Genomic DNA, 25,427 nt, shown 5'->3' with positions numbered 1-25,427 from the left:
TTCTTTTCCTGTCTGATCCGTGATTCCCAAATCCTAGTTTTAATCTTTTAACGCAGTCGGGCCCTTCTTTTTAGATGAGCACGCGAGATAAATGAAAAGACCTTTTCATCCAAAGGGACTCCAAGGTGGAGAAGGAGATTTGGAACACAAGGTAGAGAATTAAAGCTTACAGTAAATAACAAAACAGTCTAAGGTCTGTTACTTTTATTTGTACATGTGTACATACGCAATCCTTCATTATTGATTCAGTTATAAAAATATTCACATAGGATCGATGCGTTCAGCGGAATTCGGTATATATTAAAGTAATGATAATAATAAAAATAATAATAATAATGATGATAATGATGATGATGATGATGATGGTGGTGACGATAAAAATCCCCACAAAGTGTTTTGAACAAAACTAGTTAACTAGAATATATGGACGAGTATATTCCTACCTACAAGGTAAACGAATCTTATTATCATCATCACAGATACGAAGATTTATCTCTTGGGTAGTTTTTCTAGCATTAAACAATAAAAGATAAATTAAAATCTCAGCATTAATAACATTTTAAAACAGCACACCAAAGAGCGCAGAGGAATAAGTAAGTTGACGCCACTGCTAAATATATGGCGCAATAATAACAAAAAAAAAAAAAAACACTAACCAACCTATATTCTACGTACCATTATTACAATAATGATAATAGTGTGGATGTTAACACGCATTCAAATACCTAAGAGCCAGTAACAGAACAAGTCTAGAGTAATTCCGTATAAGTAAATTAAGTTTATCCTTTAAATGTACACCCTTCTCCAAATACAGTTTCGATAGGACAGCTCGAAAGATACAAAGTCGAGGGTGTTACCATTAATCGTTTGAATTGATCAAAAAGAAAATTCAAAGTGAATAGAAAACCCAAAACAATTTTACGATAGAAATGCCGTAGAAAACTGCATGGGGATCAGCATTCGTAAAAAAGGGAGAAGAAGTACAGGTTTTTTCTTTTGTTTTAAAACTGGTGCAACAGCAGTAACACCCTCGAAGTAGTAATAGAAATTATTTTACAGCAAAGGAATGTCTTTTTCGCTCCAAATTATAGTAACAACAGTATAGATTCACGAATAGAATTTAGATATTACCAGCTATGACCAGGAGAGGAAAAATAACATTATAACCGGAAGTCAAGTATTTACAGTGGGTGCATGTATTCTTTAAAGGTAGAGAGTCAAGACTGAGTAGGTCTCCGAAGGAGCCCTATATAAAGATACGACAGGAGAAATGATTTACAATTAGGTTTAAACATTAACATTATAGTATATTCAGTAAGAGGCATTCTCCTCGACATTTCATATCAAAGTACAAAAAAGTCAAAATATGACAAACATTTTTCCGATTTATTTGAAATCATATACCAGGTTTATGTAATGCACTCGCAGAAAAAATAATCTGAACCAGATATCACAATCCAACGTTTTGTCTCAAAACACTCAAACTTGTTTGATCTTGCTTCTCATTCACAAGACAATGATAAAATTGCTACATTGTACGTTAAATTTACCCTAATTCTCGTTTAGGGGTGGATTTCCTGAACAAGTCAACATTTCAGAAGAGCTTAGGTATGAAGAAGATAAATATACAATACGAAAAAAAAATTTGAAAAGTAACCGAATTTTAGAATAATACTCGTCTTGCGTGAAATATCATAAACTGATGATATCAAGAGGCCGGTAGGACTTACGAACTACACTGACTTACAAAAATGTAGGTGAGTCTTAACGGTGATAATTATTGAAGAATATGCGGCTCAAAAACTCAGTGAAAGGGTAGAGTGAAATGACTACGCCCGTCTAGTGACGTCAAGCGGACGTGGTCACTTGAAGTACCCTTTTTCTACACACTACTTACTAACACGCATTTAACACACAAAGCGGCTCCTGGCTACCATGTCATGGTTTTTATGATTTCATTGAGATGTAAGTTCTGCCACTTGGACCCTACAGTCAGTGAGATGTGAGTGAGGCATGGCCAGTCTTTCGCGCTATTAACCTTTCTTCCACTAATCGCATGTTTTACCGTGCAAGACTCAAATTACATTCACATCGCAATTCAATTTTATAAAAGTCAGTCTAAAACCGCTCTAAATCCTACACTAATGCCCATATATTTGAGGAGTAGGAACATCATACTTGAGTTAGTAGTCTTCGTTACTTCTCGGCGAGTCCGGTCGATTTTGCCGAGCAAACAAAACCCCTTGGTAAACCACACCATTGAGCTCTACAGACACAAGCAATGAGTTGTCGCTCACTTGGTCCAGAAGAGTCAGCGGTAACTGCCTCGGCTCGCGACCGCGTGATGATCGTTCGGGATCTGGAAACTGGAACTGGCCGCCTTGTGACATACCTGAGCAAGAGAAAGAGAAATGATTTTAATCGATTTGCAGTCACCCACTCCTTGTCGTTTTTACGCTACACGATGCCACGTATGTTCTGGTCTTTATCCAAATATACGCTCAGTGAAGATTTTGCTGTATTTCTAGTGATAATGCCCTTTGCGAAATTTTGGAGTACAAAAAGAACCTACCTTATGGAAACGCACATTTAGAATCTCGAGGCTGAGCCTTAAATTTGAATAAGTACTAGGTGTAATACCCTCTTCTGCCTTGAAGAAGTTAAAAGCATTTCAACACTTACAAGTAAGTATGAGAAGAACAGGAATGAAAACATAAATCCAGGCGATAAAAAGGAATTTTTACCTTTGGGTTGAGTTTGTATTTTAATATGTGTCCAGGGAAGCTGAGTCGGTGTTGGTTTATTGCTTCGTTCATTAACCGCAGCAAACTTCTTGACTGGTGAACCGCATGGCGACGCATCGGATGGTGACGAGGAAACCCCTCGTGACGTCACCTCGGTCACGCTCGACGAACGCTTAGGGCTGTATTGAACAACGCCCGGAGAGTGAAGCATAGCAACGCCATTGTTACCATGGACTGATGGAGGTACATGCACCTTTAAAAGAAGATGATTATCATATTTGGGACGGCACCTTTAAGGTACAACTATCATAACTTTGCGAACAAGTTCTTGTTAAAAGCAAAACAACCAAAACGAAAAAAGTTGCTCTCAACAATTCTTTTTTAACAAAAGCTCCTTGAAATAAGCAACTACTGTTTTATAAAAACTAGCAAATTTATCTTCAGTTATTACCAGCCTTATATTGTTCACCAGAAGTACTTGGTTATAAACAATAAACTGAATTTGGAGGGATAACTCACGTCATGGTTGGAAGCTGAAGGGCCTGGACTAGACCTATGAGGAAGCCCTGGAGAGGTGTTGCTGGACGTAAAGGCAGGCGGTGTTGTTGTTGGACTTGGACTGTTGTATGGATGTGGGCCGTCCGATGGCACGGCTTGGGACAGAAACGAGCCGAATGATCTTCGGCTATCACGACGGTTTCCGTCAATAGCTGCTTGAAGTTCGGCTGGAGAGGATAGCTTCTTCTTTGAGCATTCATATGGATATAGATATTTCATGTATCTAGCGTAAAAAGTCTTAATGAATAAATAGTATTACAAAAGTAAATGAAAGAATTGGGAAAATTGTTTGAAAATTTCGTGTACAAGTCTATGTAAGGTAACAAAGCGCAATTCATTTGAGGCTCTTGTCAAAGTCCATCACAGTGAAGTGATGAGGATTCAAATTGAAGACTAATCAAGTATCTTAAGCACGGGAAAACTCATCAAACTATCACACATAGTCATATAGTTTTGAATCTGATTGGCTGAGAGGGAGATGCGAGTTTTCGTGATCAATCAAAAAGCGAAGCACAGCAAAACCAATCCAACACCACTTTGCATCCAAGACTATCAAAATTTCTTTGAAATCATATTGTATGTGACGGTCTATTTAATCACACTTTTCAACAATTCAAAATAGAATAACAAAAATAAAAAGCTCATACTTATGGAACTTTACTCACTGTGTTCGAAGCGTGAAAGCTGCACTCGTAACTGATGCTGGAAGACTGAGTCCTTTAATAATCTCACGCCAGATTTTCTTGTTTATTACCTAGAAAATAAGATTAAGCAACACCGAATTCAACGAGGAATCGTAGACAGAATATAGAAAGCACGAAGGTATAAAGTATCAAATACTGAAACGAAAATTTCCAGCGTCGCTCACCTCGACAAGCCCTCCCTTTTCAACGACAAGTTTGAACAGTTTGAAGAGATCTAATGTTTGCTTAGCCATTATGGGAACTCTGTTTACTGGAGTACCTATTTAAAAAAATCAAAACGTATGTCATTAAAACAAAAATAAAAATTTTTACCCTGTCACAAGTACAAGGTTTCCTATCAAATTCTTCCACCGCCGCTAACCACAAAAAATCTCACGACCTTGAAAAGCTAAGCAAATGGCTTGTGTCTAACTGACTTACCGTGAACGCTACAAAAACTGAATTTATATTGATCGGCTCCAGGCAAAGATTTTAAAGTACTCTATCTGAGACACTGCGTTGATAACGTTCTGATTGAACAAGTTTCCTTTTTGAAATCACTTGGAATATATATCGATGAAAATCTAATGTGGCATTCCCACAGCTGAGTAAAAGCTGAGTAAAAAGTTCGCTTCTGCAATTGGAGCCATATAGCGAGTTAAGCCATTTGTGCCTCAGTCCACCCTGCTCAGTATATACAGCTCACTTCTCCTTTTGATCACTGCAGCCTAGTCTGGGGTAATTGTGGCAAAACTTTATCTAACAAGCTACAAAAACTACAAAACCGTGCTACAGTGCGTGTATTAACTTCATCAAACTATGACGTAGATGTTGATTCTTTGTTTCAAAAACTTAGCTGGAAAGACTTGAAATCTCAACGTCAAATTCAGACCGCCTTAATGGTTTTCAAGTCTTTAAACGGGCTGGTTCCCGAATATCTCAAGTCTAAATTTATAAAGCGAAATGAATCAAACTATTCTCTGAGGGACTCGGTAAACAAACTTGTTAGGATTAGAATTTTTAGGTTTTAGTATGGTAGTCATGAATTTTTTTACCACCATAAAATGGTAATGTTAAAGCAAAAAAAAAATTCAAACGTTTTATGATCTTTCGATGTGACTCCAGGTTGTTAAAAGACAACCAGGTAGGTTGGCATCTTCATCATTTAAATTTATGTATCAAAATCATGCTCAACTGTGCGGGACTTTCAATTTTATAATAATAATAATAATAATAATAATAATAATAATAATAATAATGATTTAATATTTATATTTCGCAAATTAACATGTGGATATGATCAAATGCGCATCACAACACTTTTCGGGGGACTTTGGCCGGACTGCATCAGCAGTTTACAAACAATCGAAGGAAGATGCCCCCTCCCCCCCAATTCCCAGTAAACAGACCAGACCACATCACAGTAATCTCGTGAGTGGGTTCTTTAACGTCCCCTGCCTAACCAAATTAACTAATTACTAGATCCAGGAGACGGGACCTATGGTTTATTCGTCCTTATCCGAGAAGACTAGAATGTCTATTCATTTCTTGATATTATAGAAAGGTAGCGCATTCTCCTCAGTTTTTTAAGACCTTGAGTGTTGGTCCGGCCGGGGCTCGAACCATCGACCTCGACTTCCTGCACAACAGTCCAGCGCTCTTAGACTAACCAATAGGCCATTTTACAGTTGTGTACTTAGTTGCCAAGCCTTTGATTCAGAGTGAGGCTAAAGATGACCTTGTTGTGATAGAGACCTATATCTAGTTAGCATGATAACAAAGTGATTTACAACAACAAACATATGAAACATATGAGTGAACTGCGGTTATGAGACGTATATAAGAACGATCCTTCGCAGTAAAGCACTATTTGAGCAATAGTGGAAATCAGACCTGAAAAAAATTTCAGGCCTGTACGGGATTCGAACCACGAATCCCGTACAGGCCTGAAATTTTTTTCAGGTCTGATTTCCACTATTGCTCAAATAGTGCTTTACTGCGAAGGATCGTTCTTATATAAAGTGATTTACATTTGAAAGGCAGCAAGGTTTGTATCATAACAAGGTCATCTCTAGCCTCACTCCCGTTCAAAGGCTTGGCAACCAAGCACACAACTGTAAAATGGACTATTGAGCTAACCGGGAGGCGGCTAATTAATTTTATTCATTCAAAAATAAGTTTCTGGATCGATCATATTGTAGTTGGTTGATTCGTTCGCAAGAAATGCGTCTCCCTTCATGCAAAAGTTTGTGCATTTAATAAGCTCACTTAAGCTTTATGAAATATGCAACATTTTAACGGCCAGGGAAGAACTCCTGCAACCATTTACAAAGCAGAAATAATGACGAATTTCCTGGCATCATCTGACCACTAGATGGAAAGTTTCAGACTATCTTACCTCTTTTCTGCATAAACGTAAACAAATCATCCAAAAATTCTTTCCTTTCTGGCTCAGTACCCAACTCGTACAGCTTAAAAAATAGAAACAAAACGAACGATAAGATACATGAATAAAGGGGTAAGTTTCTTATGTAACAGTGGTGCTACGTCTGTGGGAGAGTATAACAAGATAGTTGGTTTTATCAAATGAGTTTGATAATATAAAATGGCCACCGTAGAGTTTTTAAGCTGATGTTTCGAGAGTTAGCTCTTTGTTCATCGCTCTGACGAAGGGCTAAAGTTTGAAACGTCAGTTTAGAAACTCTATATGGTGGCAATTTTACATTTATCAAGTCAGTTGATAAAACCAAATTAATGATATGATAAACAGAGCCAAAGCGTTTCGCTATCCATAAGTCGGTTAGAAGTACGCCACAGACATAATCATTTAGCAATCCTTAGGTTATAATAAAAGTATCATGAACTGAAAACTGACACTTGTATTTTCAAATATAAAGTACAGGAAAATTTAATTAATATAGACTTCTTCTGGCCAACAGGAAGATCTCTAATTAATAGCCCCTTTTCATGGGATACACGGCTATGTTGCATTTAAAATACTGTGGTGTAACATAGTCCTTGTATCACGTTTTACAGCTCTAACTTGGGCAAAAATTAACTCATATATGACAAGGATTCCACAACACAAATTTTACATGCAACAGGTAATATGAGTGTTCAAATTATTTAAATTATACCTAAATTTTAATAACTGTATTCCAATAAATGCTTCATCTCATTTTACTCAACAACAACTAAAAATGAAATCAAAACAGCCCAACATGTGATTTAAGTTTGATCCATCATTATTCCTGACCCTGTGTGATCTTTATTTTGTCAAATTAAATATGTATTCTTGTTGCTTTTGTTTGCTCCTCACAATATAGAGAAAACCACCCTCTACTTATTAAAGATTACAAAGCTTCATTTCTCATACCTAATATTTATGATACTGACCCCAACATCTCTAAATTTTGATATCAAATCATTAAATATAATAACAACAAGGTATTGCTTTGATACTCTGACATACATACAGTTGTAATATCAGGAATGTTTATGGTAATCACCATAAGTGTAGAAGTCGAATGACAACAAGAGTGGGCTATCAAATAATGTTATGAAATGTGCAAATTTCCTATTAAGAAAACCACCGTTCTTTTAACTCACAAGTCACAGCAGGTAATCAGAGTAAAGAAAAACACATCAACTTGGGAAGAGATCAGTTCCATTAGGCTAATGGGTGATATTTGGTAGCTCATATGCACTTCACATAAAAAATGTGGGTACTTTTTCCTAGTATATTGAATGTATACAGCATTTAGTGTGGAAAGACAGAACAGTCAAGCATATATGTGCATTTTGAAGGGCAATGCTATTCAAGGTTCCTCAATTGCTATTTATTTGGTAATGTGCTGGCAATTTCAAGTTCAAAAATAGTAAAGTGAGTAATATACAGTCACATCTACATCCATATCTGAGGCATATTGCCTTTAAAAGTGCATCTAAAAAAACATCGAAGTCTCACACGCAATGTAGGTTTCTTGTATGATCCCTGTTCGAGTATTCTGTCCAATCTGGAGCACCCTTTTTTATAACTATAACTTTGCATGGTATCACACTGTACTCACAACACAGAGGTCCCTTGTTTAAATACAGCTCTGGTTACTGGCTAAATTTGGTTCTTTATTTTGGTAATCAATAGGTTTGAGTTTCACTTTTCAACAATGCTTTTTTGTAATATTCTGATATTGACCCCTGCCAGAGACAGTTTTATATGATTTCATGTTTAATCTGAATGATTATCTATCACTATTTGAGTGGAATACCTACAAACCAGCTAGAGTAGCTGCAATATAAGTATGTTTGCATTCATTTTTTCAAAAAATAGTGTACTTTTTCGAAAAAAAATTATCAAAAATATATCAAGCAACAGCTGAGTTCCAAATGGAGATGTTAACCCTTGTTGACTTTGTTGATACTTATAATGTGCCTGGCGCCATGATTATTTTCCATTTTTGGGTTTTCTGGTAAACTCAAATGGAATATGTATGCTGTTCCATTCCTAACAAGGAATTCTCAGACAATCAAATTGGATTTTCAAGTGGTAGTAATCCTTAATTAACTTGTCCAAGTGTTTACACTGATTTGATCTAGCTTGGGGAATTTTACCAGCATCATAAAATAATGATTTACATTCAAATTTATGACAAGTTTTCATTTCAATTCACTGAAATCTAAGATCTACTCTGAAGACTCAAGAACTGAAAGGTCCACCAACAATCTTTCCTCAAAACAAAAACTTCAATGTCATCTTTTGTTAGCAAATTCTTAGAATTACAAAACTGTTAACCATAGTCAGATCAAAAATGAAAAATTCAAAAAATTTTGTTTATTTCATCAATATACTCAATGACTCAGTCAGTCAATCATAAAAATTTATTCTGGCAGATTTATGCCAGTTAACTGTTCAATTGTGTTGCTCAGCATGCTTAATGTGCAACAATCATGATAGGAAATCCTGACTAACTATAACGAAATGCTCCAAGGTTCAATCATATCAAATGAAATTAACAAAATATTAGCTTTTAGAAGCTTTTGGCTGGTTGGTTAGCATCATTATGAAGCTGGAAATACAAATGGCCCTACACTATACCAAAAAGACAGGAACTTTATTATCCCTTGTAACTAATTTAAGTCCAATGCAAGTTCTTTGACAAGAAATTAAAACAGAGAAATATATGAAATATTTCACTAACTTTTGTGCTATTTAGGCCAGCTGATTATGTTCTCTATGCAAAAAATTAATTTCATCATGTATGATCAAGTGCCAAATACATGTGCATCTTAAAGTGCACACTATAGAAGGACAGCTATTTAGCTTTCTCGCATTGTTGTGCCCCTCTATTGACTGCCTTTCATGAGTGCTATCGAGTGAATAAATGACTTGCATTATAGTGTCTTCTGACCTCAGTCTACAAAACTATTTTTATTCAAGTGTATTAATGCAACAAAGGTACTTCCAGACAGTTATATACCTATATAGGGGAAAAGACAAGCTTTATTGTTAGGTATATAATCAGTCACACCATTGAGCACGCTAATGGACCTTGATAGACACGAACCAGTATGATCGTAGTTAATGGTCAGTTGAACACAGACATCAACTTGCATCACAAAGCTAATCAGCGGATTAACTGTAAAATAAGCCCTGCAAGTTTTCTATAACAAAATTAAAACTTTTCAAAAATGCTGAAGTCCAATATAATAATGACATTAGAGGATACAAAATACAATTTCTCCCAGGGTTAATCTGGCCCTTAAATTTCTTAACCATACAAGTTTAGAAATGTATTATGACCTTTTGACTGATACAGATCAATTCACACAGGATGGTTATCAGTTTCACCACAAACTTGGCAGAAAACTATCCTTAAGTACTTTGAAGTAGGTCGTAAATTCAACTAGTCACGAGCGGCTCTTTTGAAATTGTAGCCAAAAAGTTGTGCTAATATTTGTAACCATGCTATGTATTAGGATATGAGAGTGTGCTAGTAACTTAGTGCTAATTCGAACTATTTGGCTAGCTGTCAACAATAACAACCACAAAGGTCAATTTAGGAGAATTAAACCACAAAAAAAAAATTAAATAAAGGAACGTTAATATATTAACTATGAGGGAATGTGCATTCTTTTACTTCTTTAAGTTCCAATCTTACTCGGTGGACTGAAAGTAGATGCAAACAATACACATTTTTGCAAACTGATACTGACAACTTACTTTACAGACAAGTTAGAACCACCCTTATACACTAATGTCTTCCTGTTTGGAAGTTGGCAGATCTGTGGGACTGTATCAATTTGCTTTGCTATGCTAGAAGATAGATGGGTCCTAACATTTATTCATGAAGATGTGATCTCCTTCACCATTCTTATTTGCTGCATGTTCTTGTCCTACTAAGTTAAGAGCTTTGTAAAGAAAATCTTCATCACTATCCCAGAAAACCAACCTTGACAACTATAATCACAAATGGGGTATTTAACAAATATCTACAGCCAAATGAACTGATTAAAATCAAAACAAACTTAATATGCAGACAGCAGAACCATGCAGGTGACAATACTTAAATCAGATTCTTCCGGTTCTTTGCATTCTCAATTGATATTGATTCATCATCTGAGCATGTTAGAACATCATTCACTCCTTCTTTCAGGTTACAAGCCATTCATGCTAATATACTAGGAAATGATTAATCATTATTCTACATACACCTAATGCATGCATTTGTGTTACAAAAACATATCGCCTTTCCAAACTCTCTCTAAAACTAATCTTTACGGAAATTTTGCATTTTGAACTTGGATGAAAACGCATGTTTAACCTAAACACCACTTAGTTTGTTTTCATTACTAACAAGTTAGACTGCAAAAGCAATATTGCAGCCATCTGATCATAACAAAACTGAATTGTAATATTGGCTTCTTATTGCTTAAACTTCTTCTCAAACGCAACATTTAATATTCACAAATGCATTCTATCAACTTTGCACAAGTACTGAAACTAAGGGTTATTTTGTTCTATTTTCTTTCTCACAGATACCATTGAAGGGTTTTTCAATGAAATCCCAAGAAGTTTTGAAGTCTCCAATAAATTAACCATGCAAGATCAATGAAACATACATGAATGATAGCTCTCTAAAAATATCATTTGATTGAATCAACATGTGTTGCTAGCATTATATCCAGATATCCAGCAGCTTGACTAATGAAGTTTTGATAAATGGTGCAAAAATTAGTAACAGGTAAACCCAAAAAAGTAACTTATTTTAAGAAATCACGAAACACATATGGCAGTTAAATTCAATCATGCAGCACACTAGAGATAAAACATTACACTTCCTAGTGTTGGAGATCAAAACTAATAAACAATTCTCACAGAAATAATTTTTCACCTTAAATACTGTTTTTGAGAGGGATTCAAAGAAGTGAAATTGAGAAGTGCTTAAAGATTAATTACCAGGAAAGGTGGAACTCCATCATTTTTTCTTGCCAGTTCTAAAATAATGTAACGGCTTTCAGCAAATGAAAGAGTAGGAGCAATATGCCATAGCTTCCATTTGAAAGATATACCTATTGATTTTATCAAAGAAGAACTACAAAGAATATCTTAGAAATACTTAAGAAGATTAAAAGCTTTATTAAAGATGACTTGAGGATTATGTTGAAATAAAAGTAATGCATTCACGAATACGAGCACCTCAAATTTCACTGGATGGATGTCAAATTACAATCACTGAACACAGAAAAACAGCAGGCATATTACCTCCAAGAAAGTTTTTACACTCCATGCAGCATTGAGAGTTTTAATTACAGTGTCAAATTGAAGCTGGGGCTTGTTTGTTCGTGAAAAGAAACAGGATGTTGTATCTGACAATAATTTACAATATCTATTAAAATGGAGGTAAATATCCTTGCCTATTCAGTGAGCCCACATCTAATGACTGCCAGTATATTTTCCGCCAAGACGGCCATTAACTTATCCATCTGCTGTAGATATCTCGTGTCAAATAGACTTTATAAAGGTCATGAATGATTCCTAAGCTGTGACACACCACACAATATCCAAAGTTTGGTGGCCAATCAGTATTTGCCAAAAAAATACAGTGAGACTAAAAATGACAAGCTGTATGAGTGACAGGTGGCGGGTCAACCTGCCACCTAAAAAGAGCTGTAATCCAACTTTGCAATTGCCAAGGGCCTATATTAACTCTGGCTTATTATTAAATATTAATTGAAGGCAGTATTGTTGTGTAGCTTACATGTATCTTTGTAGGTTACAGATAATAACAAGTTACAGCATAATCCAAGGTAAAAGTCAAGAAAAAAATTATTCCCCTTTCTGGTACAAGTAACTAAGAACTTATCTGCTATTAAATAAAACCGAGCTAAATATTCTTCTGCCTTCAATTTCTTATGACAAATACAATATTTCATTTCGCCCAGGTGATAAGCCAGGTATGCAAATTTGTATCATAGGTTAATTAAAACTACACATTCTATGACCCACTAATTCAATAAAGCCGATATTCGCGCGTCAAACTCCCAAATCACCGTTTTATCAAGGCCAGTATCATAACTTCTACACACCCTTATAATCCTACGTTTCATTCTAAGTCTTGTTATTATGTTCTTCGAGAATACGGCAAAGATCGCACGGAGCGGCCCCCGAAGGTAGAAAATTAAAAACGCTCGTTGTCAAAATGTCATAAAGAAACAAAATCGTCGTGTCAAACACGCCGGCAAAATATGCACCGCTACCCATAACTCACCTTCTATTAAAGAACGATTTAGAAAGAGAGATTAGCGTCCGTCGACAAAGACGCTAAATGTATAAGCTCAAATGGTGCTCGCGGAGACATTGAACGCTGGAATTCACTTGAATACAACACGGGAATGAATAAATCGATTAAAGCTGCGAAAGCTGGATTTGTTTGGAACAATAATTATTAATATTCGCTTGAGATGTGTCAACTTTTTACGAAGCAAAGTTGATTAATGATGGTCCTCGAGATGTAAAACCAAAAAATGTTTGCGGCTTAGATTTCTGCTAGAGAAAATCAAACCATCAGAGGGTTTAAATGAAACATGCAGCACTTACTTGCTTGAACTGTTCCTCAAAGGTCCATTCGTGAGTAGGAATTCTGTCTACCCCGCTGACACTGTTGTTGATGTAAGTTTCTACCGGGGAAGGGGGCTGTTGACTCTGCACGCGAGCTCCTTGTTGATATGATGCGGCTTCGCGCCCACTAGAGACACTATCGGAGTCCGTATCGTAATGTTCTCGCGATTTAAACCTCTCCTCCTCAAAGCTTTCCTCCTCCGTTTCCTCCACTTCCATTGACCGTTGAATATCATCAAGTTCCGCCATCCGGCTTTCCACGGAACCGCTCGACAACGACGAGCGATGATGCTTGAATGTCTGCGGAGAGGATGATTCCCGCTTGATGTCACGGTCCGTCCGCAGTCCATCTCGATCGGCGGAGGACTGCAAAAGCATGTTACAACTTTACAAACACAGGAAGAGATGAATGAAAGAAACGCGACCTCAGGCTACGAGATCATAAACACTTTCCATTTTAATTAATCAATAGATTAGCTATCAAATGAAAATGCAAATCAGGGGACGACAAAACACGGACTTACAACGCTACGCTTCTGTTGTGATTCAGTTGACCCCTTTTCCATGGCTCCAACGTTCCGCTCTACAAAAATTTAATTTTAATAATCACGGGGGTTTCATAAAAAGCCTATTTCCTGGAAGTGATCCGTATTGGCCGACAAAATTTCCGAAGACATAACTCGACCAGTTGGAGTTCAAACATCGAATGACACATCTTTGATGGGGCATTCCATTGAAATCAACAATTATGACATGCGCAATGTCCGCCAAGCAGATTCGATTTCTCACTGTAATTAATTATCACCAATTAAGTTAGGCCACGTGACCATAAAACTCGACGCGCCAGTGGAATTAATCATTGTATTTATTAATGTTTTTTGGAGATTACAATTAATTCTTTCCCGAACTAATAAAGGATCGTCTTTCAATCAACCATCTTCAAGCATTTCTATTTGTTATGCATTCAAAAATTGTCAACAAAAGAAATTGAAAAGGTTTGTCTCCCCTGGATCTCGGTTTATTTTGTCCCAAAATTGTAAAATTGTTGTTGTTCTTTCCGTATTATTAATTTTCAGCTTCTCAGCCTTTAGAAAAGAAAAAAAATTAATCATCTTTGTTTTTGCGATATGGGTGGCTTTGTGTGGTTGCAAAAGAAAACGCATTCGTCTCTATTCGAACATCGCCACCAGTCCACTGATCACAAATTTAGAAATGAAATCGTAACTTTATTTTTTTCTTTCGTTGAAATCTTCGAAGTTCGATTAATTCAGAAAGCGTAACTGTGTTTTTTTTTCTCTGTCCTCAAACAAGAATAGAATTATTGAAAGCAGCTGCGAATTATAAATGCAAGAGCTTGGCGATAATTAATCAAGTAATACTTCTCTATCCTTATCTCTGACTGTTTTCGCGCGCTAATAATAATGAAAGCTTCCACCCGTGCGATAAGAAAACTTCTTTCCTATTAATACTTGTTACGCCAGAATGCTCCAATTAGAATACAAAGCTAGACCCTGTATCTATTTTGGTGAAACGATCTTTTATTTGTCTTGTTTTTTCCTGTCAGATAAACAGCGACAAAAATGTTAATCTCTTGGCTATGAAGATTAGTCAAGCTCTCTTCAATGCTCGAATCTATATACCCTTTATAAATGTCAATATGCTAACAGAAAGTCGTCTTCGAAAGGGATTTGACAATTTGTACGTTACATTGCAATCGGCGAATTTATTGTTACCAGGGAAATCTACATATTAAATGCAACAACTTTGAAAAAATAAAGTATGATATTCTTTTGTAAACATCGGAAGCACTTATGTTTGTCAGCCTGTGACTGATATTAAAAAAGCCACGGGGAAAGGAAATGCCAAATATTAGAGTGTAGTTTAGCTCAAGTTGTGTCCAATCAAATTAATAATTTTCCATGGCATTCACTGCGGCCTAAAATCCATATAAGATACATTTCAATTTGCGCCGTCAAAACAATTTAGTTTGATGAGCTCCTCACTAACGCAGCTTGGATAAGCAAACTTAATAACCATGGCCAACATTTTCCTAATGATCACAGCTTTAATTAATCACGGCCAGTTTTCCTTAATTCTTATAATTTTTTTTCCAAAATATTTGGAACGGTCTCAGAAATCAACCGCGCGAGAAATAATTTTTCGTGAACGCGAGCGCATATTTCTCGTTGGATCTCAGTGGAGTTCACCCAAAATGATAACAGTAAGACCAGCATTAATCTGTTCTCTACAAGTTAAAAAACTTTCAGGATAAAAATTTACATTAAGGCCAATTCCATCGGTCCCCTCCGAGCTCCACCACTGCGTTAGTTCATGTCGCACATGACAAAGAGGGATTCTGAGGTATAAAATGGCACAATTTGACATCTCTAATCGCCATACAATACCAACAGGGTGTGTGCATTCAATAGTGTTTACATAAGCGGCAGTGAAATAAAATTGCGGCTCTCACTCCCTTGGTCAAACTCACCGTTGAATCCGGGCCTTTACGGGCAAGTTTGGAGTGATGTATCCTTCCGCGATAAGTTGACAAAATTCCAATGTAACTCTCAGCCGTCGCAAATTTCGGGCAACTGAAGTCATCTTTCGAGCCGAACATCTCGGTCATAATTTGATGACTAGAGAGAAAGATCAAAATTAATTTGTCAAGCGGTACATGCGCGCGGCTTTATATATATAAAAAATTTTTATATCAATTCTCGCCGCAAATTAAAAACAGGCCAGGTGTGGCATTATTTACAAAGGGACTGAGAAACACATTTAAATCAAATCGGCCCATTACCTGTTACGCTAGTTTGACTTAGAAAAAGCCGGGCCGGGTAACTCGATCATTTGTATTGTACTCATCAGTGTGCCAATGGCGAAAGGCCATGTGCACAAAGCATGGCCTTTCAAAGGTGTTAAATACGTTGATTGTAGCCTGTGGGTTACGGGATAAAATGCCGTATCTAGTTAGTAATGTAATCTATAAAATAATGAATTTACTTTATTCACGGAATGGATGGTTTCATAACTGAAATATGTCCCCCGTGATAACAAACAAGCGTACCAAGCTGAAAAGATTTCGAAAACAGTGAGTAAGAAAGTTTCGGAATTAAAGAAAACGAATATCAGAAAGGACGTGTTCTTTGAGCGAAATATATGATATTGACAGGCGAAGATATATAATAATCCAATTTTCTCCAGTAAAAATAACATCGTGACGTCATCCGTTCCGCGCGAAAATTAATAAAGCTTATATTCCTTTTAGAATCTCGCCATTTGCTAATGAATTCGTAATAAGTGAACCTGCTTGAAAGAACCATTTAATTCGACAAATGAGAACCTGCGGGTTAACATTCTGATAAATGGAAAATAATAGTCGAGTTTTTTGACATGTTCTGCCGGCTAATGGTCTTCAAGGCTTGTACAGGATGTCATTTATCCCCGTTTGAAGAAACTACAGTCATTGAATGCTTTTAGGGGCAATGGAAAAATTAGCAGATTATCAATCTGAGCCATCTAAACATTAAGAAACACAACTGGAGTTTAATTAGAAATACCGCGAAACTAAATGTTAACGATAGTACCTCCCCGTAATAAAAAAAACATTTGATTTGGTTGGTGTCGGCCAGGCTCATAGCAGCTACTGACTGGCGGCGGCGCGCCTTTCACCTAGAAATGCGACGCGTGCTAACCAATCGAACGGAGGAAATCAACGCTATAGGGTCAAGCTGATGTAAAACATTTCATTTATACATACCCACTGGGAAAAAAAAATGTACTGAGAGTTCAGACTTTTACAGCTGAGCTAAACTCGTGGCTTTTTAGGATTAATGTCATTTTACTCTTTCTGTCATGAGTAAGGTTATTAATTAATTGTTCTCTTTTCGGCAGCCATGAATAACCTAGTATATAATTAAGCCCTACCTACAGATGCTGTTGCTAACGTCCTTAAAGAACGCGCGCTATATACGAATTACGGTGGTATTTACACTGCATTTACGTTTTGGTTATATGGGCTATTTTCACTAATACCTGAAATCTAATGGCAAGGTTCTTACCGTCCAACACTGTCAGCACCACATACATCCAAAGCAATCGAAATCAGGACTGAGACTGGTGGAGGTCCCCTCACACGCGCGCGCGCAACAGCGGTCAGAGCAGATCGATTGCAAAGTATGGTATTGAACAAGTGGTCTTTTTAGGACACGTGGGTGTAAGTGAATAGGCAAAATAATCTCTACGGACAGGTTGCCGCGCAAGGCCCGTATGAGTCGCGTTCTTTTCAAAAAGGCACCAGCCGTAATAGATATCTACACCTGTTAGGCCATTAGATATCCTGTATTATTAATCATGATGAGACAAAATAGCAAAGAAACAAATAAGCAGTTTTTCCAGCCATAATAGGGATCCTCTTTCACACTCAGCTCGGTTTATTGTATTTCAACGTTTTCCTTTATGATATGAACGAACAATGAAAATATCTTTTGCAGACCATCATAAGAGGTATCTTCTTCGAGTTCCCTACAAATAAACCTGAAAACTTTAAACTTTAACTCAGCGAATTTCTTAGGTTGCATGTACCACGGAAAAAAATCATTCAAATTTATCAATATAAAAACTTCTTTTGTTGTGTGTCATGTTGTCAGCAGGTTGATAAAAGCAGCAGCTAGGCCTTAGTACCACCTGAAAAGCTGTTTTGAAAATAAGGGATAAGCTGAAAGAATCTCGAGAATATTTTTGAAATTCTCGACAATCTACCTGAGTATTTTGTCAGCTTATTGGCCATGAGGAGATTGACAACGACATAATGTATTAAAGTGATTGAGTACTGACATCGATTTGGTGCCAGTCTTTGATTTCACCAGCTCATTATTAATCTTATTTGGAAGACATTTTCTAAAAGTCTTCTAAAAAAAAAAAACAGAAGAGAACTTTTTTCTGTAAGGCGGACCAATAATGGAGTGTACAATTACTCTGGAGTCACTGAGGACAGTCATATTTCAAAAGCTTAAAACGGAATAAGTAATAATTCTCCGCGCGCTTTTGCTGGTGGCACAAGAACAACTTGTGAAATTTCTACGATTTTTAACGTCCACAGTAAAAAAATTGTCTATAGAGGTTATTTTTAAGTATTCGCATCTGTGTGTTATGAACCCATCAAACATTTTTCGGCATCGCACCATACTGTGCTTTTTAGCCACAAAAACACTATTACTCAATTCATTGTTAAGGTAAAACTCTGAGAGCAATTAAACATTATTGAACTTGCCCGAGGCAGCTCGGAGTCACTTCATACTTGGCGCTGGTAAATATACTAACTCAGCCGGGTTCTTTTGTCGGTCAATTTTTCCATGATATTGCTCGGAGGAAACCGTGAAAGGCTTCAGAAACAAATAATTTGTGGTTTAACTGGCACGCTATAGCTATTGAAAATCTTATCATGTTTGGCTCCTAAACATCAAATCAGATAATTGTTATCCAGTAAAGTTACTGCTGAGGGCTTAACCCAAACGGTAAAAAGCCCATTACGACTTCATTTGACCTACTGTTTCCCTGTTTGGAAACAGCAGCTGCTCGACTCGAAAACTCAGTGAGCTTTCTTAACGCCGGATAACTTTGGCTGTTCTCACTCGCTACTTGAAACGGCAAACGTAATCATTATCAAAATAAAAAGGCACAGGAAATGCTACAGCCACGTGCAAATCTACGTAGTCTCTTGAGTTTTTGAGTTAGTAAGTTGTGAACACGCGCCCTCATGGTAACTGTAATAGAGGTTCGCTGAAGCTAAACAGACGTTTTTTCCGACGCGAACCGGGCTACTACCTCCCCCTTGCTTTGACCGAAATCCATCAATCAGGAAGCCTTTGTTTTGGTATTAAACGCTACAGACGAAAACTGTGCAATAATTGCTAGAAAAACGCTCAATTTGCCGTTCTTTCTCTAAAATGTATTCCGACGGACCGAGTTCCTTTACTAAGAAAGTGTTCTGACACAACGAGCGTAGTAAGCCCTTGGAGATATTGTTACACGAGATGCTCCGACAAATTTTGTTACAAGATAAATGGATGAACCTTTTTAAGCCGGTTTACACGTGTGCGAAAAATTGTGATAATAACCCTACGTTTTCATTCAATTTCCACATAATTGGCCAGCTCATTACTTTGGTCAACGAAGCTCGCCCAGTGTTATATATATATAAATAGAATAAATGTTTGAAAATAAAATTTGCCCTGAGCGGGATTTGAACCCTCGTCCCCCTGTTACTAGTCGGGTGTGATGACCACTACACTATCAGGACAACCATGCTGGCAACACGGCAATCGAAGATGTGATTTACGTGATCGGAGACGTGGTCTGCCGGGAAACTTAATTTTCAAGGTGACAGGGTAGGGGAAGCCTATAACCCCATATGAAACCCAACTAAGGATCTATTAAAGATACACGGTCGTATATATAACAAGAGGCTTAAATTGAGATCAACCGTCAGCTGAGGTGTGAGTATTCAGCATAGATTCATGAAATAATGTATAAGCAACTGTATAATATTTCATTTTGTATTAAAACTACAACTAATGTAAATTTGTTACGGCTCATTTACCCAGTCCCCCTCCGAACAGCATGTAGCAGCATACCTGTTTAATATCTCTTTACTAAACCTATGGCTTCTTCTTAACACCGTACTTGAATACTTACCCTGTTTCTCCTCTACCCATGCGGAGCGCGAATTTCTCGTTCTGCATACCTATGCTGACTGGCGACTTGCTCAGTAGTGCGCGTAATAATATCCTCTAAATTTTAGTGGAGGAGCGAAAGGTTCCGGCAGCTGTCATTGTCAATATATGCTAAACGAAACAGTTTATCATATCAAACTGCTAAATGACTATTCCAACTTCCTCGGGCAGTGTTGCTCAATTATATAGCCCAATGCGTATGGAGAAGTCGTCAAAGCGTCCGATGCCTAAATTAAAACCTTGAACAGCGTATTAAAATTTAGCGTCTGAAAACAACCTTTGCTTTTAATCGGCGCAAAGTCATATAAAATTCGGGAAGGATAATCACTAAGGAGCGAGAAATTCTCATAAAAAATTCGTCTTAAAAACATTTCAAGGATTCATTTGAATATGCGTACAGTAAGGGTGTTTATCCTCGTTCATCCGCGTTCGATAAATAAGAGTAATAGCAATAAGTGACATCGATAGGCAAAAATAGCTAAAAACTTAATTTCAATACACTCAGGGCTAAAATATTTCTGTAAAAGCATGGTTTGTTAAAAAATTGATAGATCAAAATAAAACACTCACCTGTCATCCTTAATTAGTAAAGCTATCTATATTAGCATTTCTTTCTTTATCAAAATTAAAAGGGTTGCAATCAATTAGTTCGAGTTCGCCTGGAGAATTTTAAGAATAAGACTCAAAATGTTGCTGTTGGTTTATTTCATCGTCTTGAAAAAATCTTCTTATTTTTATTGCAGATGAAGGCAAGAGGAAATCATTTTGATAAAAGCTTAAGGTCTTTCAAATACATTTTATCAGTTCAGGAAGATATTTTGAAGAATCTTTTGTTTGCACCCGCGTTAAACTTCATTGTAATCACGCAAAGTTTGCGCAGTTTTGCCACAGGAATTTTCTTTGGTTAACTAAGTGTGAAGTTAAAAAAGCGCATCATACAACTAAGGTGAAAGACTGTAAACCTCGCCAATTTCTGGCTCGAGGCTTAGCAGAGAAATACTCTCGGGCCATTCCAAAAACGATTTCATGTTACCCATAGTAACTGTTTTCCTAACATTTCGTTAAGGTCTTTCAAATACAGAAAAAGAAAACCACATCATCTGATAGGTTCTGCAAGTTAAACGAGGCTGTTTTAATGACCTTTTTTATTGCACACACACTACCCGAAAAATTGCAACCTTTACACTTTTCTGCAATATCATGTGTCGTTGATATAAAGTGACTTTCCATTATCAAGGTGTTGTTATGATACGTACAAAACTACAAAGAGGCTACGCTGATTGTTTTAACTTGCACCAGTGAAGTAAACGCGTATAGAGTTACAAATACCAGGAACACAGAGAAGGATAAGTTGGAATGAAAATCTAAAAGCTCCCTATGGTATAGGTATATGTATGTATACATACATATATTTTTCAGTATTTTCGAAATTAATTATTAATCTTTAATCATATCTAATGCTTGATATGTATCGAAACGAACTTCGCAATTACAAGTTAAACCTGGTCGTGACAAATAACTGTTTTTGTTTACTCTCCACGTTCTAAGAAGTTTTACTCGAATTCAGCATTTTTGTAGTCATGCTGGCTAATTTGTCTCCACTCAGGGTCACAACTGACCGCAAGGAATCAATTCCAAGCAAAATCGTTTGGAACACATAAAAAACAATCATGATCTTTCGTCGAATCCGTATTTAGCGAGTTCGACGCGCACGCGATATAAAATACACTGGTAAATCATGATCAAACTTTGGTGAAAAAAAAAATGGATGAAGTTAAATTGAATTTTAAATCAAAACACTTACCAAACAGATAAAGGAATATCCTCAATCGTGACTCGGCCCCTTACAGTAATTATTATTAGTATCTCGAGAGAGCGGAAGAGTTATGCCGCCAGAAGATTATTCTCCGACAGGTGAAATATCATGAATATCAATCATGCAAAAAGTCGTGAAAAATTTATAGGGTCCTTCAAGGGAACGCGAGGTACAATTGAATATTTGAAATTCGTTTTCATTTTTGTAATGACTACGAAAAACTTGTTTGTACACATTGCATAATGATGATGTGTTACTCATCATTGCTTAGCTGGGTATTGTTGATTTGTCTCGTGGTCGACAACAACAATAAGTTAGATGTAAATACAATTTTGTTTTTTTACAAAAAACCTATCATGTGTCTATTTCTACCATTTGCACCCCACCTTTTTTTGAATAATTAGCAAACCATCGGTTTAAAGTGATCGATTAAAGGAAAGGAGTATTATACAAAGACTCTTGCAATTTACAACGAGGCTCGCTTCCCCATGGGTATAAATTTGGAAAAATTGGATAATTGTACCACGAAAGGCTTGGCAATCGATAGCCATTATTTTAAACTCCTTGTTTAAGACCCCAGAGAGTGCCCATCAGTAAATATCTGTGGGATACTACTTCTAAAATGAAACTTACGCAAGATTTGAAGGATTCGTAGAGGGGTGCAAGTTTTTTACGTTAAATGCCTTCATCACCATTTTGAATGAGCCCAATAGGATTGTTAATTGTTGATGAAATGATTATAACAAAACAAATACTCAACATGAGATGTATGAAAACGCAAGGGCACTGTTCTCTTGTGTACGGATGCAAGTGCAGCTAAATCAGCCAAATCATTGAGTTATGAAAAGGTTGCGTGAGGAAACACTGATCTCATGCTTCCAGTTACCAAAATGCAGTTTGCATTTTAACTGATAAGCAAATTGATGACTCAGCTATACGTCTCAAAGGCTTGCTACCACAAACATTAGAATGACAGAAGCGAGAATTAAAACTCTGTGTTAGGAAACCCTGACTCCTTCCTCCCTCTCGTGTCTACTCTTTTGAGGTATTTGACAATCTGGTTTTTTTCCCGAGGGAAGGATTTATGATCAAGAATCGTACTTCACAGAAATTTGAACAAAGGTTCCCACCCTGTTTGAAAATCAACAGTTTTGCTTCAAAAGTGAGAGCTTTTTAACTTGTTCTTGTGCTTATGATAGTTCTACTTGGAAGGAACATTGTATTCGGGGTTTTTACCAGATAATCTGGTCTTATCAACTGACTTGATAATATGAACTGGCTACCGTAAAGGACTCAGATTCTAAAGGTGACGTTTCGAGCGTTAGCTGTTAGTCTTTGTCTTCATTTTTGTCTTCGTCTTCGTCTTCGTCTTTCGATTCGCTCTGTTGAAGGACTCAGTAATGCTCAAAAGTCATATCTAAAATCCCTTTACGGTGGCCGATTCACATTATTAACTCAGTAGAGTCATGAAAAACCAAATTATCTTGTAAAAACCCCCGTCCACGCAGCCCTACAGTTTCTCTTGGAACTTACCACCTTTAATCGAGGTTTCAGCTGAGTGCCCAACGCAACGAGATCCATATAGTATCCGAAAGTGCAAACTGTATGATATTTTCGTTGTCTCGAATGATTGCTTAGAACATCCTTTTCATCTGGGAACGTATCGTGGATCTCCTGAAAACAAACGCTGCTGGAGTATCGGTTATTGCTTCAACTTCCTCGCGCATGCGGGAAACAAAGGAAGGGCCGTTAACGTTTGAAACAAAGATCGAGCCACCTATTATGGCAAACACGTGAGTGTTCTGGTTAGTCGTAGGCTGTAAAAGCAGTTATTTGTGAAACTGCAGCCACTGATGTAATTTCCAATTTTCCTAATCCTGTGCAGATCATTTTCCTACTTTTTACTCATTGATTTCAGAATGCTGTGGAGGGTCACCATGACGACAGAAACTCTGTAAACCCTCTCAAAAGCAAGGTTCTATCGGCAGTGGGGAAGCACGCGACAGCCGGGAACTTTACAAGAACCTTTATCAAACTCCAATCAACTGCAATGAAATTAGGAGGAGAAGTCATTCAATGCCTTGGTACGTCTGGACCTTACCCCTGATCCTTTAATAGATTACAGCAATTTTCCTCCTAGCTATCAGTAAAATACAGAACCTTCCAGGACCATCATATGTAAATGATTTAAAACGGATGAAAGTAGCTTAAACCTCTATTGTACCTTAATAGAGAGATCCATGACACGATGAAACTCGCAGGCGTCTGGTTGACGCTGTTATTAATTGTTCCAGCCGTTTGCATGGAATATGGGAGCTTCTACCATCACTCGTCACTGACCTTACCTCAGTTGTGAACTGGCAGTATCCCTTTTAATCTGCGACGATAACACCGGTTTTTGTTTTCTTTGTAAGGCATGCACCGTCCACTTCGCCCATCGTTTAGTTCACTCAGTCGATTTCATCAACATCAGCAGATGATTTAAAAGCCTTGCCTGTTCTATTCTACTGACAACAACTATTCACTTGACTCTGATGATGACTTCCGCACAGATTGTCGAAACGTCAGTCATCACCACCGACAACAGTCACTTTCACCTGTTCTATTATATTCCTGCGGCATTCCGTTCCGTTTTTATCATCGTCTGATCGTCTAGTGCTTGCAATTATTAATTACCTGGCGATTGATTTGTTTATGATTGAAATACATTGCAGCCAACTTTTTAAGTAGAGCCGAGAGAGAAAAGCTTATGGAAGGTTTATTACTGATTAGTAATCAAAAGATTGACCACTCTGGAGATCAGAAGGATTCACTCTGATATGACTCAATGTACAGTACGACATTTTTAAGACTTGAAAGCATCATATTTTGATAAAAGGACGTAAAAGGAAAGTTAAGATGTTCCGTATGTGCAGTAGAAGCGTGCTTTCCCGCGGTGAACCAACTTTCAATTTACACACGTGGAACTCGTTATGTGAATGAATGGAAGCCAAAATCTGACAATTATTTTTAACGCATAAAGCAAATGTTTTCCATACAGCTAACACTACACGAACTGATTAGTGCAATAAGAGAGGCGTATGCCATTGACACTATTATGTAGTACTTAATTAAGAGACACTCTCTTTACGTGCTACTTTTCTAAACTACAACTCTGGTATATTTGTCAAAATTATTTTTTAATCTCTAAAATAATTCTCTGCTCGATCAGTTCTAACTCGTGCCCCTAAACTGTTAATATCAACATTGTTCAAAATATAGTTTCAATTGAGGTATCTATGAAGTATATTCTGAAAAATATATATCCGGAATGGCGGAAATCACTGACTTCAGTTGAGTCGACCACTTCCTATAAGTGGTTTTGTTGTTGTTTGTTTTCCTTTTCTTTCGGTCTTCCCCTCTGAAATGTTTGAAACAGAACTTAGCCAAAAGGAAGCTACTTTTCATTGAACCTTCAAGATAATACGGATCGAAACTCAAATGAACTGGCACGTATGTTCATTCTAAATGATTGGGATATCTTGTAGTTAAAGATAATTCTAATGGGACTCACTTTTCTTCTTTGACGATAAAACTCTTTGTTTTCAGCTTACGTGGGTTTCCTGTTTTTCACCTTTCTAACTAAACAGATCAGCTAATTCTTACCACAGATTTTGCCCTGGGGAAAGGAATGTTATCTACAATAAGTGATCAACGGAAGTCTTATTCTTTGAAAAGCAAATGCAAATACAAACTTAGTAGACCTTTCAACGAGTTGGACAGCATTTTTTTATT

At 36.9% G+C, this 25,427-nt stretch overlaps 1 protein-coding gene across 4 annotated transcripts; it reads right to left on the bottom strand.

Moving 5' to 3' along the window:
• Positions 1-189: 189 nt before the first annotated feature.
• Positions 190-24,202, bottom strand: LOC111321737 (AT-rich interactive domain-containing protein 3C). Of its 4 annotated transcripts, none has more exons than XM_088755906.1 (9): positions 23,187-24,202; positions 15,592-15,739; positions 13,083-13,469; positions 6,384-6,456; positions 4,171-4,265; positions 3,968-4,056; positions 3,264-3,525; positions 2,745-2,997; positions 190-2,392 (listed from the first exon to the last, which is right to left on the bottom strand). In XM_088755906.1, exons 2-9 carry the CDS (start codon positions 15,727-15,729, stop codon positions 2,184-2,186), a joined length of 1,506 nt encoding a protein of 501 aa, XP_088612032.1. In that variant the 5' UTR covers positions 15,730-15,739; positions 23,187-24,202; the 3' UTR covers positions 190-2,183. The 4 variants fall into 4 exon arrangements, with proteins under 4 accessions (XP_088612032.1, XP_022780438.2, XP_088612033.1 ...); XM_022924703.2 differs by lacking the exon at positions 23,187-24,202 and adding an exon at positions 21,642-21,717; XM_088755907.1 differs by lacking the exon at positions 23,187-24,202 and adding an exon at positions 17,165-17,248.
• Between the last annotated feature and the right edge of the window lie 1,225 nt (positions 24,203-25,427).

The sequence above is a fragment of the Stylophora pistillata genome, chromosome 4, assembly GCF_964205215.1.
Source record: "Stylophora pistillata chromosome 4, jaStyPist1.2, whole genome shotgun sequence".
NCBI lineage: Eukaryota > Metazoa > Cnidaria > Anthozoa > Scleractinia > Pocilloporidae > Stylophora > Stylophora pistillata.
Note: the sequence above shows the minus strand (reverse complement) of the source record. Positions and strands in the feature narration are given on the sequence as shown.

Bases quoted from the DNA above. Each gene is read 5' to 3' on its own strand.
- LOC111321737 (XM_088755906.1), bottom strand. From the start codon at position 15,729: ATGACCGAGATGTTCGGCTCGAAAGATGACTTCAGTTGCCCGAAATTT. The intron at 4,057-4,170 runs GTGAGCGACGCT...CTTATTTTCTAG, and splicing joins AAAAGGGAGGGCTTGTCGAG to GTAATAAACAAGAAAATCTG. The intron at 2,998-3,263 runs GTGAGTTATCCC...CTTCTTTTAAAG, and splicing joins CTTCAGCTTCCAACCATGAC to GTGCATGTACCTCCATCAGT.